Source organism: Mus caroli, unplaced genomic scaffold, assembly GCF_978045245.1.
Source record: "Mus caroli unplaced genomic scaffold, Mus_caroli_1 scaffold_11, whole genome shotgun sequence".
In the NCBI taxonomy this organism is placed as follows: domain Eukaryota; kingdom Metazoa; phylum Chordata; class Mammalia; order Rodentia; family Muridae; genus Mus; species Mus caroli.
The window spans coordinates 78,844,239-78,863,548 of NW_028227266.1; the positions used below are offsets into that span (position 1 = coordinate 78,844,239).

The following is a 19,310-nucleotide window of genomic DNA, read 5'->3' on the forward strand; positions in this document are numbered from 1 at the left end:
CAAAGTTCAAAATTACTTACTGAGTTCTAACCTAGTGCTAGGTGATTGTCATAGTTAGCTCTAGTTTGTATACTTGATATATCTGGGAAAAGGAAACCTTAGATGAAGAATTGTCTCCATTAGATTAGCTTGTGAGGATGTCTTTGGGGCATTTTCTTAATAGCAGGTTGATGGAGGAGAGGCCAACCCATTGTGGGAAGTGCATTGGTAGGTAGGTAGGACTGTATTGTATCAGAGAGCAAGCTGAACAAGCCATGAAGAGCAAGCCAGTATGCAGCATTCCTTCTTGGTTGCTGCTTCAGTTTCCTGCCTCAAATTTCTGCCTTGGCTTTCCTTCAGTGATAAACTATAACCTGTAAGCCATTTCTTTTCCCAATTGCTTTTGGTAATGTTTATCACAGCAACAGAAAGCTAATGAAAACAAGCTGTGTTCTTAAGATTCATCTGTTTAATTTTATTAGTGTAACTGCCTTTGTCTGTCTGTGGTGATGGGTATGGTCACGTGAGTGTAGGAGCTCGTGGAAGCCAGAGGGATTGTGTCCTCTACAGTTGGAGTTCAGGTGCTTGTGAGCTGACCTATGTGGGTTTTGGGAACCAAACCTGCACTTAATCACCCAGCCATTTCTCCAGACCCTTATATCTGTATTCTGTATGCTTATGTATCTGTTATTCTGTATGGATCCTATATTCTGGAGAGTAGCCTTTGGTTGAATTTTGTGTTTTTGTTTGTTTTTTCGAGACAGAGTTTCTCTGTGTAGCCCTGGCTGTCCTGGAACTCACTCTGTAGACCAGGCTGGTCTCAAACTCAGAAACCCTCCTGCCTCTGCCTCCCGAGTGCTGGGATTAAAGGCATGCACTACCACTGCCCGGCCTGTTTGGATTTTTTAGACGGAAGATAACCCATTAAAACAATTAGTTTTAATAAATTTTTTATTTTTTGAGATTATAATATAATCACATCATTTCCCCCTCCAAACTATCCCATATACCTCCCTTGCCCTCTTTCAGATTCAACTAAATGACTTCCTACCTGTCTTAGGGTTTCTGTTGCTGTGCAGGGACACCATGACCAAGGCAACTCTTCTGAAGGACAATTTTTAATTGGGGCTGGCTTACAGTTTCAGTGGTTTAGTCCGTTATCGTCATGGGAGGAAGCATGGCAGCATCCAGGCAAATGTCACGGTGTTGGAGTTGCTGAGTGTTCTGCATCTTGATCAGAAGGCAGCTAGGAGGAGGCTTTCTCTTCAGCCCCCAGCGAAGCTTGATATCAAAACCCACTCCCACTGTGATAGACTTCTTTCAACAAGGCTACACCTTCTAATAGTGCCACTTCCCATGGGCCAAGCATATTCAAACCTCCACACTACCTATCATTAAGATTTTATCTTTTGCTTCTTTAAAAATTTTAAGTGTGTGTGTGTGTGTGTGTGTAACAGAAGAGGAAGTTGGGTCCCCCGAAGTTCCTGGTGGTTATGAGCCAGCTGATGTGGGTGCTAGGAACTAAATTCAAATCCTTTAGAAGAGCAGCCAATAGCAAATATTCTTTAACCATTGAGCAATCTCTCCAGTCCCCCTTTGCTACTTTTGTTGCATCTTTTATCCACTATTATCTCTTCCTTACAGCATTGTCATTTTGGTGGAGAAGATAGACGAAGAAAATGTATGCATTGAGCTGGAGGAATAGCTTAGTGGTAGAATACTTGCCTAGCGTGCATAAGGCATAGGTTTGATTCCCACTACTGGAAGAAACTTTGTTTAATTTCTTAAATAGTTTTGTTTAATGGAAATCTTTCCTTAACCTTTTTAAACCATAATTTCACTGGAGTACAGTGGCTATAATTTTCCACTGATAATTATCAGTGTTTTTTGTTTTTTTTTTTGTTTTTTTGGTTTTTTTTTTTGGTTTTTTGAGACAGGGTTTCTCTGTGTAGCCCTGGATGTCCTGGCACTCTCTTTGTAGACCAGGCTGGCCTCGAACTCAGAAATCCGCCTGCCTCTGCCTCCCGAGTTCTGGGATTAAAGGCGTGCGCCACCACGCCCTCAGTGTTATTTATAACTGTATGTTGACATGTAAATACTCAGGGACTTTTGAGGATTTTAAGTTTCTGCTTAGCATGCAGCAAGCATTGTGTTACATCCTTAGCACCACAGAAGCTGTACACATTGATGCATATCTGTGATTCCAGCACTCTAGAGGTAGAGATGGTATGGTCAGAAAAGTTCAAGATGGTTCACAGCTACCTAGGGAAAGTAGCGTAGGCTACAACTAGACCCTGTCAAAGAAAGAGAGAAGAGTGGGGAGGGGAGGAAAGGGAAGGGAATAGAGAGAAGCACTTTAAAGAAGGCTTTATTTTGCCTTACAGTCTGGGAGGTTTCATCATGTTCAGGAAGCAGTGAGAGCAGGAAGTGGGGCTTGGCTGTGTAACCTCAAGACCTGCCCCAGTGACCCACTTCCTCCAGCAGTATGCTGCCTCCTAATGATTCTTTAACCTTTCCAAACAGGGCCAAAGAGCTAGGAATCAAGTATGCAAACAGATGAACCTATGGGGGACGTTTTCATTCAGATCATAAAAGTTTACCCCAGGCTTCCATAGGCTTATAGCTCTCATGATGTACAGTGCAATGCCCCCATAGCCATTAACAGTTCCCAATACCATAGAATAGTGTATATACTAAGTCTCTTCTGATACTCAGGTAACAAACCCTGTATCTGTGAGCCCCCATATAGTTTTTATTTTAAGTTACATACTTTCAACATAGAATGGCATAGAATAAACCTTCCCATTCCAAAATGGAGATGTGGGTGTATAGCAAGGAAAAGTCAGATTAGAGCAAGACTGAAATCCAGCAGGGTAAACTCCAAATCCTGCAGTTCCATGCCCTGCTTCTATAACTAGTGGTAGAATCAGCTGGCTTCTGAATAGCCCCATCTCCACCTATCTCCTGCACATAACCCCTCTGTATTCCAGCTCTTCTCCTTACCCGCAGCTTTTGGTTAGTGGATTTTGATGGTCCTGACATCTGCAATATTCTTTGGTCTCCACTGCAACCTAGGCATCACTTTCACAGCTTCACCCAGGGGCCAGGTCTCTGATGCTCCCTCACATTGTGTGGGTTTTGTGGCTCTCTGGAACCATGGAGGTAGACTCCATGACCCACTCAATCTTGACTCTTTGAAAGCATGCCTGAAAAACTACTGCGTGAATGGAACATGGACAATGTCAAGTTCTGTTGCCAGCTTCAGATGGCCTCTTGCCCCTTTGGACCACAGTTATGTCAGCCTCTGTATGCTTTCCAGGCTGACTCTAGCAAAACATTTCCCTAGGTGGTAGGCATCCTTTGAGCTGTGCTTTGAGTTCAGGCTATAGGATAAGTTTTGAGATTTTACAATTTACAATGTGGAGACTTTGGTGGCTGAGATATTGTACTTGGGCCTTTCCTGTTGTCTCATGCTGAGCGAGAGGTTTCCTTTGAACACTCACAGCCACCAGTCACCTTTCAGTATTGACTCCATATTTAAACTTACACATATTCCTTTCCTTGACAGACTGACAAAGAGGAAGATAGTGGAGGAGAGAAAGATAGACACAGAAACTGACTGACTGAATACTCAAGATACAATCCACAAACCACATGAAACTCAAGAAGAAGGAAGACCAAATGTGGATACTTTGATCCTTCTTAGAAGGGGAAACAAAATATCCATGGGAGTATTTACAGAGACAAAGTGTAGAGCAGAGACTGAAGGCATGGCCATCCAGAGACTGCCCCACCTGGGGATCCATCCCATATACAATCACCAAACCCAGACACTATTGTGGATGCCAACAAGAGCTTGCTGACAGGAGTCTTATACAGCTGTCTCCTGAGAAGCTCTGCCAGTGCCTGACTAGTACAGAAGGGGATGCTCACAGTCATCCATTGGACTGAGCACAGGGTCTTGATGAAGGAGCTAGAGAAAGGACCCAAGGAGCTGAAGGGGTTTGCAGCTCCATAGGAGGAACAACAATATGAACCAACCAGTACCCCCAGAACTCCCAGGGACTAAACCACCAACCAAAGAGTACACATGGTAGAACTCATGGCTCCAGCTGCATATGTAGCAGAGGATGGCCTAGTCAGATATCAATGGGAGGAGAGGCTCTTGGTCCTGTGAAGGCTCTATGCCATAGTGTAGGGGAGTGCCAGGGCCAGGAAGTGGGAGTGGGTGGGTTGGTAAGCAGGGGAAGATGGGAGGGGATAGAGGAAGGGAGTTTTGGGAGGGGAAACCAGGAAAATGGATAACATTTGAAATGTAAATAAAGAAAATATCCAATTTAGAAAAAAAGAAAAGAAAAAGAAACTGACTGACTGACTCTCCAGGTCTTACTGCATAGCACTGACTTTGTAGACCTGTATGGCCCCAAATTCACAGTGACTGTCCTGCCTCAGCCTGTGTCACTATGTCTACTTACTCAGGTCTCTTGACAGTTTCTTAATCTCTTTTGACAGAAGTTCTAAGTAGGTCTTTTATTGAATGTGTCCTTTGGAGGCTCCTCTGATTGTTCTTGATGGCTAAATTGGCATTAGTAGTTCTAGGGGAGGGCAGCGGAGAACTGTGGAGCTTTTCCTGTCACGGTGGACGAGACACTCTGAAGAAGACATCACTATTGATGATGTAGCCTTTGGCACTGGAGTGCAAGTGTGTGCTGGGTTTCTCCACTGCCTAATTTTTTTTGTTCATTTTGCTTTTCTTTCTTCTCTTTAAATTTGGGTGGGTTGGGGGGGTGAATTAACAAGTCTAGCCTATTCTGAAGAAATTTTTGGTATGTTCATAACATGATTTTGAAAAATTTTCTAAGGAAAATGTGTCCTTTATTTGATAGGTTCTATATAACCAGTTCTGTAGTTTTGTGTTTTTAATTTTTTCTAACTTATGCATTTGTATGTGTGTATTGTGCCTGTACATGGCTCCTGTGTGTGCATTAGTTCTGAAAAAGTTGTTGAAGGTCTTAATCACTGTTCACCAGGTCTCTGCCTGAACCTGGGGTCAGCGTTTTCTCAGCTACTTTAGAAGGCACCGAGCCCCAGCAGCCCTCCTTTTTCTGCCCGCTCATGAGTTTGGGGTTACAGGGATCCAATTCTGTTCCTCATGCTTGACCAGCAAGTCCTTTTAACAACCGAGCGTTCTCTCTCGTCTCTGGGGTTTAAAAACCTGAGCATTTATTGTTGAAGTCTTTACTGGCATTCTCAGCAGTGGCTGAGTGCTGCCGGGCTGCCTTCTTTGGGTGGTCCCTTCATGAAACCGAACGGAAGGAACAGAGGTCCTTGCTGTCCTGTCTGTGTGTCTCATTTCCATGGACTCTACATTAGTTTGGCTTTCAGCCTGGGTGCTAGAGGCACACTTTTCTTCTGTACTTGTTAAGTGTCCCAGCTTAGTTTGCTTGCTGACAAAAGCAGTTTAGGAGAGAAAAGGGGTTAACTTAGCTCACAGTCACAGTCTGGGCGTGCTTGGACAGAAGGTCTAGCAGGCACTTAAAGCACCTGCTCTCATCCAGTTACGGGCAGAGAGAAAATGCTTATGCTCAGTTTGTTTTTTCCATCCTTACATAGTACAGGACTCCAAAACCGGATATGGTGCCCTCTAGAGTGGGTGGGTCCTCTCCACCTCATTTAGCACAATCATGCCATTCTCCCTAGATATTCCCATAGGCCAACTAATCTAGATAACCTCTTATCGAAACTCTTCTCAAGCCGGAAGTGGTGGCGCACGCTCGGGGAGGCAGAGGCAGGTGGGTCTCTGAGTTTGAGGCCAACCTGGTCTACAAAGTGAGTTCCAGGACAGCCAGAGCTATACAGAGAAACCCTGTCTCGAAAAGCCAAAAACAAAAAACAAAAAACAAAACAAAAAAAAGAACCAAAAAAAAAAACCCAAAAAACCAAAAACAAAAAACCTCTTCTCACAATAGTCTAGATTCTATTAGGATGACAACTAAAACTAGTGCTCACAGTAAGTCAGATTTGTGACAGGCCAGCTTCTAAAGAAGGCCGCATACTGGGGGTGTCTAATTTGCAGTGCTTTCAAATACTGATGGCCCTTTGTCACACAAAAGGAAGCTGTTTTAATTATGGACTCCTGTATCCCTTGGATCATGAAAATTCTGCTCTCACCTCTTAGTAGTTGAGGGTTTGTGATTAGTAATGCTCTGCTTGGTCTATTTGGGGTGCTGTATTAAAGTTTCACAGATTACATAGTTTGTCTTTGTTGACTTTTGGGGGTTGGGAGGGCGCTTTACTATGTAGCTAAGACTGGCTCAAACTCTCTCTATCCATAAACTTGGAATTTTTCTGTGTCTCCCAGGTGCTGGGATGACTGGAACGCAACACTGTACCCAACTCTAGATGAGTTTCTCAGTGCTAGAGGCTGAAAGTCAAATCAGACTCTCCAGAATCAATATCTGGAAGCGTCCTGCTTTCTCACAGATAGTAACTTACGTCTGTCCTGGTAAAGGGTAAAACAACATCCCTGGGTCTTTTATAGGATTGATCCCATTGCTATAGATTCTGCCCTGTGTCTCCAAAGTTCCTTCTCTTACCACTAATCGATTGGGAGTGGGATTTTAAAAATCTGAATTTGGGACAGTCCCTACAATCCTTCAGGAGATTCAGCTGGGCCTGCCTTTCTGAGGCTTGACTAGGAAAGTGTAACCTTTTCTTTTCTGTCTCTTTGTTTTGGATGCTGGCCAGAGCTAAGTAGGCTCTTTCTGGGACTTTATACTTTTCTTACTGTTTCTCTTAAGCCTGCCTCCCTGCTACTTAGCTGCTTTTCTGTCCCGTGGCTGACCTACATGCTGACTTAACTCAAACAACATAGCTTTATCCTCCTCCTTGTCTCCGTTTTTTCTTCTCTGGGAAGATGCCAAGATTTACACACAGGTTGCCTGCCTTTTATTTGAACTATGATAATTTATCCTTAAGTTGGAAGGGGGAAAATCTGAATGTTGGAGAGACAAAAACACTTAGATGCATCCTAGCCCTTTGACATTTAACCTGAAATTATTGCCTTTAGAGATCATCCTTAGAACCATGAAATTAAGTTACTTTTTTTTTTTTACAAAAATGATCTCAGGCTGGAGAGATAGCTCAGAGGTTAAGAGCACTGGCTGCTCTTCCAGAGGTCCTGAGTTCAAATCCCAGCAACCACATGGTAGCTCACAACCATTTACAGTGAGGTCTCGTTCCCTCCAATGACTTCAGGCATACATAAAAAAGGAACCCTATATACATGATAAATAAGTCTTTTTTTAAAAAACATCTTAGTGTTTTAAGTAAGTTTACAATTTTTGGCTACATTCATGGTTATCCTGGGCTGTAGCCAGTGGCTGGATACAGCTGGTAGATAGACTTTATTTTTTTACTTTGCCTGTTTGTCTTTAAGGTGCTGGAGATTGAAGCCAGTGTCTGTAGCATAGTGGGTAAGCACTTCCTCGTTTAGCCTCCACTTTCCCACCAGACTTGTAGATAGCTACCCTTTGTCCCCAGTACTCAGCTGACAAGTTTAGATCCAAGGGTAAGCTGTCACAGTTACCCTGTACCTTCTAAAACACTAGTTATAGTGTTCTTTTTCCTGTCCTTTGGGTCAGTCTGACCTCTTGTAACACTAAGACCCTGAACTTAATCTTAGCTCAAGCTCTATGAAATTAGACTTTTGTCATGTGACTCCATTCATTTCTCCCTTCTCTCTTTGTTCTGTATTTCCTAATGAGCATCTTTGGAATCCTGGTTATCAAATTAACTATCTTGCTAACACACAAGGGCTTATTCTTGTTTTTCTTTGGTTAAAACGCAGAGGTTGTTGAGTCTAACAAGTATAGTGATCTGAATATAGTTCTCATGAGAAGGAAAAAAATTAAATTAGAGGGTCTAGTACCTAAAAATCATAGTTCATATATACATGTATGCTCCTTCCCCATTTTATGTTTTAGCAACTTAAGTTTCTGTAGGGGACACACATGTGCATGTGTGCCGGTGCAAACCAGCTTTTAATTTATTTTTTTCTCTTGAAGAAAATAGTTTTTAAAAATAGAAAAGCATCAAATTAAAACAGTTTAGAATAGAGTTTGGGAAATGCTCACATTTCTTATATTTAATAGTTACATTAATGAGTACTTATTTCAGTTTGTTTTATTTCAGCTTTGGCTAGATCAGAATCTAAGAGGGATGGAGGCTTTAAAAATAACTGGAGCTTTGATCATGAAGAAGAAAGTGAAGGAGATGCAGATAAAGAGTAAGGATTTCTTCCTCCGATATTTCCTATGAATGAAACTTTTCACTAGAAAATCAATTCATATTTTGTGGAATTTTAAAATATTATAATATTTTTACAGTAAGAAAAGATGAAGCAATATTTTATTGGTAAATAATTTTGCTTATTTCTCAGTCTTGAAAATGTATGTATGTAATAAATGTTTTCTAATGATTGAAAAATGACTAGACAAGTAACTAAGGTAAAGCTCTTCCACTTTTTAAAAGGCAGCCCTTCCTGGAAACAGTTTGAAAAGCCACAATTTGTCAAGCCTCTGGATTTTGTATGAAAGATGAAGTCTTCTATTTTCTTTGTTTTCTACTTGTGAACCCCATGATCACTGCTTTGACCTTGGATCAGATTTCTACCAGGGAAAGCAGCTCCAGTCTAAATAGCATGAGTAGGCATTGTCCCATGGGGTAGAAGCAGTGTCATACTCGGTTCATGTACTTAAATAGATCCAGTGTGAAATTTCACAACACAGGACTGAGTTTTATTGTGGATTTTTAGAAATACTGTAGGCCAAATTCAGGGCTTTAGCTAGGAAAGTGATCTTCCACAGAATACATCCATTGCCTGTAATAAGAATTACATTACAATAGTACTTTCCTACAATATGATAATCAATATTATTTTTAAGCTCTTAGTTTATTTACTTCTTTTCCTACTGTCCAAAAGAAACAACCTCAGAGACATGTAAATATACAAAATTTTGGCAGGACAATAAATAAATTTTTACTGTGTATTTTTATGTTTTGGTTTTTCAAGACAGGGTTTCTCAGTATAACAACTCTAGCTGTCTTAGAACTTCAGACCAGGCTGGGCTCAAACTCACAAGAGGTCTGTTGACTTCTGCCTGCCAATGACTTCTGCCTGCCAATTGCTAGGATTAAAGGTGTGAGCCACTGCACCTATAAATATATTTTTAGAAGGTTTTTTTTCCTAGTTTTTTGGGAGTCTAACTCTGTGTAGCCCCGGCTAGCCTGGAACTTACTGTATAGCTCAGAGCATCCTGAATTTGTAGCTAAACTCCTTAGCCTCTTTAGTGTTAGACTTGTAGATTTACTTCATCACACCCAGCTTTTTAGAAAGAAATCTTTATACAAGTTATCATTCAAGTATGTTGGGTAAATATTTGAGGTATTTTGCATTCACTATTTTAAGTAATTTTATCTGAAAGAAAAGTTTGAACTGATAAATTTATTTCAATAAGATTAGTGTTTTATGGTCATGTTACCTAACCCTTTTAAAAATTATTTTTTTAAGTTTGGTATTTATATAGTTTTGAAAATGGTACTAAATATGAAATTATGACAAAGATTTTACCTTTCAGACATTTTAATAACATTTTATAAGAATTTTTATATTAATATTATTGGCATATAACATAATAATGAAATAAAACATTACATTTTTATTATAAATAGCTTGTCGTTCATTACAAATGCCTTGCATATAGCGGAATTATCTAAAAGATAAGTTTGATTTCTGTTCTGTAAGGTTTCTATGATTATCTTTTAAATGATCTATAAGGTGCCATCTTGTGCATCTCGTGTACAGACTGCATTTTTCAGTTCAGTTATGGTCCTGTTGAGATGGCCCATGCTGTTACTGTAGTAGCAGCAGCGTGGTGGCTGAGGTTCGGGAGGAGGGTTGATAGCTGCAAGGGTGATGCTGTGACTGTCCTGGTGCAGCAACATCGTGCGCTCAGTTTTCCTTAGCTAACTTTCCTTCTCTTGATGGTGCTCTGCTTCTGTAACTTCTCTGTTCAGCTGTAAAGGACAGCTGAACATACAGACTATGTATAGTCTGTAGCCTGAAAAAGGAGAGCATGTGCTCATTTAAGGTGGGGGTCAGCACACTAGGTTTTTGCCCATTTCCTAGATTTGTTAATGATTGTGTTGGGAAACAGCCACCTGTATAATGTTATGGTTATTTTCCTGCTGTTGTGGCAAGGGTGTTACAGAGAGCATGTATATAGTTACTATATGGGAAGCCTAAATTGTTCGACTGCCTGAGCCTCTGCATCAGAATTTGCTAATTCCCTCAGTTAGATGAGCTGTAAAGATAAAGCAGTTTGGACTGTGATTGTTGCTTAAGTTTTCTTTCTTTATTTTCTGTATAGTGGGGCAAATCTACTCAGTGTAGAAGATGAGGATTCTGAAATCTCAAAAGGAAAAAAGGCAAGTGTTGCTTTAAAAATTAATTTTTCTTTTGTAATACCCAAAAAAAGTTATTTAAAAAAATTGGCTGGGTGTGGTACCTTGTAATCCTGGCATTATTTAAGAGTCAATGGAGGGAGGCTTGCCACAAGTTCAAGGTCACCTTGGTCTATATGGTGAGTTCAAGGCTACAGAGTTGGGGCTGTGTTGTTTTTAAAGGATTTTTATATTTTTTACTGTAAGCATCCTTCACCCCCAGTGCTCCCCTTCCTGACTTCAGACACAAATAGTTAAGATTTTTTTTTTTAAATCTACAAATGTGTCTTAGTTACGCTTCCCATCAGTATAAAAAATCGCTAAATAAGCTTAGTAAAGGAGAAAGATTTATTTTGGCTCGTTTGTTTTTGTGCATGGTTGTCTGGGCCTGTAATGGCATTGTGGAAGCATCTGGCTTATGGAGACTCTCATCCCCTGGCTGCTAGGAAGCAGAAAAGGAGAGGCAGACCTCCCAGTAGTCCTCCAGGCCCTGCTCCCTTCTGTGGTTGGTAGTACACTATACACAGTTTTCTAGTCTTCTTTCACTTGGAGTTTGTAAGGCAACATAGAAAATAGCTCTGGGGATGGGGAGATGTCTTAGTGGGAAGTGTTTGCTCTACAGACATGAGGACCAGAACTGGGGGTCTCCAGGACTTTGTGCATACCAAGCACGTGCTCTACAATCCTAGACTAGAGCCCATAGTAACACCATGATGGTTTGGCTTGGTTTGTTTAGTTGTTTATTTGGATTTTTGAAACAGGGTTTCTCTGTATAGCCCTGGCTGTCCTGGGACTCACTCTGTAGACCAGGCTGGCCTCAAACCCAGATCTGCCAGCCTTTGCCTCCTGAGTGCTGGAGATCAAAGGCATGTGCCATCACTGCTGGGCTAGGAATGTTTTTTAAAGGAGGAAGAGGGAGGAAGATATTAAAATAGATAAGGCCAAGGTAAGATGGGTGTAAACTGCTTGCTATGCCTGTTTGCTGTTTGAAGAAGGGAACTACATACACGAAATTGGTAAATAGATAATATAAACAAAACTAGTAAACTAGATGTGTGTGTGTGTGTGTGTGTGTGTGTGTGTGTGTGTGTGTGTTTGAAGAAATTATCACTTAGAGTTGGGGCTGTGTTGTTATAACTGGAGCTGGAGAGACAGTGTGGTGGTTAAGAGTACTTGCTGTTCTTGTGGAGGACCTGAGTTCAGTCACAAGCACCCACACAATAGCTCATATAACTCACTGTCTATAACTGCAGGTCCATGAGATCCAATGCCTCTTCTAGCCTCAGGTACCAGTTTCCCACACAGTCCACCTAACATGTATTTGGGCAAACACTCAGACCTATTAAAAGAAAAGAACTGAGGACCCTAGTGTTGGAAACTATCTTGTTCAGAGAATGTACCAAAGATAGTGTGGTTAGATGTTAGGGTTCACCAGGCTCTTGTTGTCATGTGGTTATGATGATGTTTGTACCTATGACGGCGCAGACATCACCTCAGTTTGTATTGATGTAGAAACTTGGATGCTGAGGCAAAGACACATATTTTGCAGTACTGTTCTATTGATAGCAGCAAGCCTGTCAAACAGTGGAAATCTTAGTTGTTTTTTTTTTTTATTATTATTGTTTTGTTTTGGTTTTGCTTTGTAGAGAGAAAACTAGTCCAAGACCTATTATCTTAATTTTCTAAGTATTTTGGAGGAGATTCATATGAACAGAAAAATACTATATTCCCTGTTCCTTTCACAACTTCACTGTCTTTAGAAGAAAAAGACCAAACTGTTTCTACTCAGGTTTGTTCTCACCATCCCCTTCCCTGTGTCTCTAGTAGCTGTGTACCAGTTTTCTTTTCCATTCCTTTCCTTCCCTATGCTGCCTTCCCTTCTCTTCTTTCTTCTTCCCATTTCTCTTTTCCTTTCTTTGAGACAGTTTCACTGTAATAGCCTGGCCTGGCCTGGAACTCACTGTATAGACCAGGCTGCTCTTACATTTGTGGCAGTCATCTTGACTTTACTTCCCAGTCTGAAGAGTGCTGAAGTTAGAGACCATTTTCCTCTATTAACATTTAAATTGTTTGATTACATTTGTGTGTGCGTGTGTAGGTTAGAGAAGAACTTGTATTTTAAGCCTTGGGGTCCAAACTCTCATTTGTGGGACTTGGTGGTATCTTTGCCTATCTAGCCATCTAACTGGCTTTTTCAGTGTGTAGCCAGGGCTGGCCTGCCTCCACCTCATGTGCTGTCATAACTGGCTTGTTTTTTAAACTAATGAGTTTGAGAAATTGTTGGTAAATTATCACATGATGGTATATATTGACTCTTTAACATCTGTGGATCTTTTTGCAGTTAAATCGGAGATCTGAAATTGTTGCTACTAGTTCTGGTGATTTCATCTTGAAGACTTATGTAAGGCGGAACAAGACTGACGGCTTTAAAACTTTGAAAGGCAACCCAATTGGACTTAACATGTTAAGCAACAATAAGAAACTGAGGTACATTTAAAAGTTGAATAAAGTCTTTAAAAATAGAAAGATAGATGTGTAGATGCTTCACTATAGAGAAGGTAAAGAGAGTTTAACATTAGAAGCTAAACTACATTTGTGGCCAAATTCAAATTTCTTTCGAATTTGTTGGTGCGTTGCATAGATTCTTTGAATCATAAAATTTTTTTTTGCCAAGCATCTATTTGTGTGTGCGTGTGAGTGTGTCTATATGTGAATGCTGGTTAAAAATAGGCGCTAACATTCCTAGCCTATACCTTAATTTTTTTTGAGACATGGTTTCTCACTGAACCTTCATTTTACAGTTTCAGCAAATCTTTTAACCAGTGAGGCCCTTTGATCTATATGTCCTTACCTTGGCAGTGCTGGGGTCCACACGCAGTTTTGAGTCTGGCTTTTTACAAGAATGCTAGGGATCTGAATTCAAGTTCTCAAGCACTTATTCTCTGAGCCATCTCTTCAGTCCTGAATCAGGATTTTAGTGTGGGACATCTCATGCATTTTCTTTACCATATGTAGAAAATCAGTCACAATTTTAGAAGTCTGAAACCCCATAACGTAGATATTCACACCTCACTTAGCACATCTTAGTTCAGATCATCTCAACAAGGGTCTTGTTTTTCTCTTAAAAGATTTTATTCCTTTTCTTCAGATAAAATGTTCTCTTCCTAGTAGCTATGGTAGTATATCATTGTTATCCTAGGACTAAGCTATTTATTGATATCAGTAACATCCCATAAATGAACTTTAAAATTACTCTTTTGTTTCTTCTTTATTTCTATATAGATAGCTAAGTAAGATATATAAACATCAAGCAACTTTCACTTTAGTAGCAGAATTCAAGTTTTAGACCTTGGACTTCCACTCTGCTATCCCAGTTATTCTTTTCCCTTGAGGAGTTTGGAAATACTTGAAAAGATATCAGAAAGTCTCCTAGGGGACAACTGGAGATGCTTAATTGGGCTTTTTTTTTTTTTTTTTTTAATTTTAGTGTACAATTTGGGTTTGCACTCGGATTTTAGATGATAATTTTGTCAATGTGTATACAATTTTTTGCCTGTTCAAACTGTTGTCTCTCTCTCTTTTTTTACTGTGCAGTGAAAACACACCAGCTACAGCATTATGTTCTGGAACTGTGGTTCATGGGAGGCGCTTCCATCATGCTCACTCGCAGACACCAGGCATCAGAACAGCGGCTCAGAGGTGAGGGCCTCATTGTCTTTGACTGTGTGATTCCCTCTTTTTAAATAGAAGATTTCACACCCCTTTTATGGGTGGAACTTGGCAGTTTCCATTGTCTTGAAGTATATCTTCAAAATAATTCATGAGACCTGTTATATTTTATTTTATACTTGCTTTTTAGAAACTCAAATTTTTGAGGAGAATTTAAAATAAGAGCCATTTGTTGTATTACTTTTTAGATCTAAGAAGATATCTAATAAAGCCAATGTGTAATACTGACCTTACTGTACTGGATTGAACTGTACTTAGTTGGCCTAAGGAGCAAAACTAATTTTTATTATTTTTCTTGTTGTATAAGATTTCAGTGTATCAAGCAAATTCTATTAATTTTAAGTATTTGGTTGCTTTTATACATGTAGGAGTTTTCACTGATGTTGACAATGCTGTTTCATCCTTAAAGTATTGAAAGTAATGTTGGGAAAAGGTTTAAATGATTTTGAACTATTTCAGAATCATTTTTAGAATGTTATCATCTCCTTTCATTTGATTCAAAGTTCTTTGACCCTAGGAGTTAGCCTTTCGCTGTAAATACTGTATTATAACTGATAACATTTATATTTGGTGTACAATTTGGTGACCTTTATTTTAAGCTTGTTATTTATTCAAAAAATAAATAACTTTTTCAAACCTTAGAAACTTGCTATATATGATGATTATGTAGATTTACTAGAATAGATCTTTAACCTAAAATTATTAAATCTTTCTGGTAATTTAAGGTGATTTTCTCCATTTGGTTTTTAAAATGTTTCACTGTAGTTTTCACATAAGATTCTTAAGAAATTAAATACAAAAGAGAGAATTTACTGATCATACCAAAACTTTGCTTTATGTAATGTAGGGTGCACAAACAGTGCAGGCTCCCTGGCCAGCATGGGACTCTAACATAAGGATCAAGGATCAAAAGTAAGATGTGTGGTCACACAGAAAGATCCGAGTCAGAAGGCTGGCTTGTGTTTTGTTTTATCCTAGGTCTTTGCCTGTCTTGTACCTTGTATGTGTAGTGATATTTAGAAGACCTAATGATATTTGAAGACCAATGGTTTTTGGTAACTGGAATTAACTTATTTTTTTTTAAGATTTATTTATTTATTTTATGTATTTTATTTGAGTACACTGTAGCTGTACAGATAGTTGTGAGCCTTCATGTGGTTGCTGGGAATTGAATTTAGGACCTCTGCACGCTATGGTCAGCCCTGTTCTCTCAGTCCCTGCTGGCTCTGGCCCAAAGATTTATTTATTATTATACATAAGTACACTGTAGCTGTCTTCAGACACTCCAGAAGAGGGCATCAGATCTCATTACAGATGGTTGTGAGCCTCCATGTGGTTGCTGGGATTTGAACTCAGGACCTTCAGAAGAGCAGTCAGTGCTCTTACCCACTGAGCTCTCTTCAGCCCCTGGAATTAATTCATATTACAGGAGTGAAAATATGTAACCAGAGTGCTTAGGAGCAGTAAAGAAAACTTTAGAGATTCAGATGAACAGGACCATCTGCTCATGTCTGTCTGTGTAAGAGTAAACACACTTTCTATTCACTTATTTTTTATTTTTTTTTATTTTTTTATTTTTTTATTTTTTTGGTTTTTCGAGACAGGGTTTCTCTGTGTAGCCCTGGCTGTCCTGGAGCTCACTTTGTAGACCAGGCTGGCCTCGAACTCAGAAATCCGCCTGCCTCTGCCTCCCGAGTGCTGGGATTAAAGGCGTGAGCCACCACGCCCGGCTTATTTTTTATTTTTTTATTTTATTTTATTATTTTTATTTTTTTAAATTCTGTGACCTGGCTTTTAAAGGATTTTGAAGTCCAAAGTCTAGTCATTGAAAGTTCCTCTCGGTTTTATTCCTTCAAAAAGCAAAGTGATTTGTATTTTACAACATGGGTATAGATGAAGAACAGTGTATTTGAAAGACTACTATGGCAGAATCCCACCATTTACTAATGACTTTTAAGGACAGGAAGGCGGATAAATGAATCCGTATGTGGTGGGCTCTGCCTGCAGTCTTAGCACTCAGGATCCAGCTGAGGCAGACAGAATGCCATGGATTTGAGGACATCTGGGCTAGTGAGTTTAAGGCTAGTCAGGGTTACTAAGCCCTAGGTTCTATCCCCAGCACCTCTCCACCCCTAGCAAACAGAGGCTTAGGTTTGTTCAGTAGCACAGCTATGTGAACTAAGTGTGAGAATATCCCAGAGTAGAGCTGTGCTGTGCTGTGCTGCACGGACATTTAACTGTGAGTGTGCTTCAGAGGCCCCGAGCACAGTGGCGAGGCCTAAAGAGAAAAGGATTGTCTTTTCTGATTTCTCTTAAATGTTGTTGTTTTCTTAAGTCTTAATTTGAAATCTAAAAAATGTTGCCAGTTTGTTAGTTCACAGAATAGTTTTTGGAGAGTATTGGGGCTTTTATTTTATTTTATTTTATTTTATTTTTTAAGTCAGACCTACATGATCGTAATGAGTAGCTTTTAAGGAAGTTTATTACTTTAAAAAAATCTGAAAAGGGCATGAAGGAGGATTGTTAAATATTACATCAGTTTTATATCATTGGGGCAGATGATTAACTTTCTCATTCTTACTGCTATTCTAAAAGTTCTTTCTGTATTAAAGATAGACTCATGCACTACAGTGCTAAGGAAGGTAGTAGAAAAATGAACTGCAGGTCTTGTGTCTGTTTTCATTGCAGCTTCACTCTACTTTATTTAAGCAGACTTAAAACCTAGCACATTTTATAGTTTTTGTTTTATTTGTAATTTCATTTTCTGATCAAAAATTTTTCTTAGCTTTCTTTAAAGGATTGATTAAAAAAAAAAAAAAAAACCTGCCGGGCAGTGGTGGCGCACGCCTTTAATCCCAGCACTCCGGAGGCAGAGGCAGGCGGATTTCTGAGTTACAGGCCAGCCTGGTCTACAGAGTGAGTTCCAAGACAGCCAGGGATACACAGAGAAACCCTGTCTTAAAAAAATAAACAAACAAACAAAAAAAAACCCAAACCTTGTAAGGGAGAAGTAAATAAATGTCTTTAGAAACACGTTTACTGCAGTGAGGTGTGGCACATGTCTCTAATTTACTGCTTAGAAGCCTAAAGCCCTAGAATCATGAGTTAGAAGCCAGCCTTTTTTGATATCTTTTCTCACAGGCATCCTCCCACCCCACCCCCACACACAAAACAAAACATATAAAACCATACATGAAAAACTGGGTCCTAGAATAAGCAAGATTTCATTTCTAATGGATAGTCCACCTTGGGTGAAGTTTTTTTTTTTTTTTTTTTTTTGGTTTTTCGAGACAGGGTTTCTCTGTGTAGCCCTGGCTGTCCTGGCACTCACTTTGTAGACCAGGCTGGCCTCGAACTCAGAAATCCGCCTGCCTCTGCCTCCCGAGTGCTGGGATTAAAGGCGTGCACCACCACGCCCGGCGTGGGTGAAGTTTTAAAGTCCTAAATCAATACAAAAATATCAGAACTAAACCAGTGTGTTTTTCTTCCCCTTTATTTTGAAGTTTTTATTTTAAGATTTGTTTGTTTTTGTTTTTAATTATGTGTCTGTGTGAGCTATGCATCTACAAGTGCTCAGAGCCAGCAGAGGTACTAGGTCCTCTGGAACCAGAATGGTAGGCAGTTGTGCATCCCTGGCATGGAAACCAGAAGTCAAACTTGGGTTCTCTGTGAGAGCAATATCAGCTCTAACCTCAGAGCCGTTTTTAAGACTACTAGTACAGCCTTAGTTAAAAGAAACTTTTCCTTTCCATTTTGTATGAAGTGGTTCAAAAACCTGACACTTTCAAGTCCTATGTTATTAATAATAACTTCCACGTGTTTTATCTATTTTTATATATACACCCCTTCTAGAGTGAGATTTGATAGTATATACATTGCAGCTTCTTGTGAATACTTGTAAATTAGACAGCATGTGTATGTGTGTGTTGTGTGTGTATATTGTGTGAATCTGTGTGCTGCTGAGGATGGAACATGAGAGTTTTTTACTCCCACTGAGTGAAGTTCTCTGTCTCTAAAATGCAATTTCCTCATGGATAAGAAAACAGAGGTAGTAATAGTTTTCTCTTCCTACATCTCTTGGTTTATCAGGGAGAACCAGTCCTATGTCTTTATCTTTGTTCTAGCCTCTATACTTTCTGGGTTTGGACAGGTGAGTTTTAGAAACAACAGAATTCTAAACTCTGTTTACCTCTTGGGATCTATGTTTTGATGTTAGAAGTATCTCACTTAGGTGCTTAACATTTCCTGGGACTGTAGCTGAGAGAGGGGTCGGGGGAGAGGGAGTGGGAGGGAGAGAGACAGAGACAGAGACTAGTTTGTTTGAACTTGTGTGTTTATATTTCCTTGACTTTAATAGGAATGCGATATTTTCTTGTCACTTGACAGATATATTTTGTAGTGAAGATAAAGTTTCCGATATATTAGTGCAGATATATTGTTTCTTCACTGTGAGAACAGTTTTAATGTGTCTTTTGAGTGCTGCTCTTATGGAATTTACAGTGCTTTTTTTTTCTTAATTTGCTGGATTGTACTGTCAGCTTACTTGTGTGCTCCCAGGAGAGGAATGAGGTCCTGTAGTTTCAAGATTTTGTTATTTATGTCTTACTTAGAGTTTTGAACATCTAAGCCTTTCTATGTTGAGGAACATATTTTCAGAATGGGAGTTTTATTGTAAACTCCAGACTGTAGTGTAACTCTTGTGTATCTCATGGTTTCTGGAGTTTCCATGAGTTGTGTTTCTCCACAAATTTGTGATAAGAATAGGATTATAAGCCTAGGCTTTGTCTTGTGTACTAAATAAAATATAATATTTCTCCTAAGACTGTTGTGTTAAACAAGTTTTAGCCTTAAAAACTTTGTATCTGATATAATAAATTTAAAATTATTGGAATTTTTTAATAACTTCCAGGAAATGTCATTATTTCTTGAAAATTATGTCTATTGACTGTCATAAAAATAATGTTATTAAATGCTTTATAAGTAAAACCCCTTTGAGAATTTTCATGGTTTTGTGCATCCATGTTTTCCTGTTAAATATGTGACTACTTAAATTATTTTATGTTGGTGACAATTAAAAAAAAGCAATCGTTAACATATAG

The 19,310-nt window shown here is 39.3% G+C and overlaps 1 protein-coding gene across 3 annotated transcripts in view; it reads left to right on the plus strand.

The window, feature by feature from the left end:
• Nucleotides 1-19,310, plus strand: part of Senp6 (SUMO specific peptidase 6) — an 81,427-nt gene that overhangs the window by 13,746 nt on the left and 48,371 nt on the right. For 2 of the 3 annotated variants that reach the window (XM_021172244.3, XM_021172245.3), the window contains exons 2-5: nucleotides 8,173-8,266; nucleotides 10,410-10,467; nucleotides 12,824-12,969; nucleotides 14,077-14,181. In XM_021172244.3, the coding sequence (XP_021027903.1) occupies nucleotides 8,173-8,266; nucleotides 10,410-10,467; nucleotides 12,824-12,969; nucleotides 14,077-14,181 (403 nt within the window). The remainder of the gene's footprint in view (nucleotides 1-8,172; nucleotides 8,267-10,409; nucleotides 10,468-12,823; nucleotides 12,970-14,076; nucleotides 14,182-19,310) is intronic. The other variant, XM_029481180.2, reaches the window with a different exon arrangement.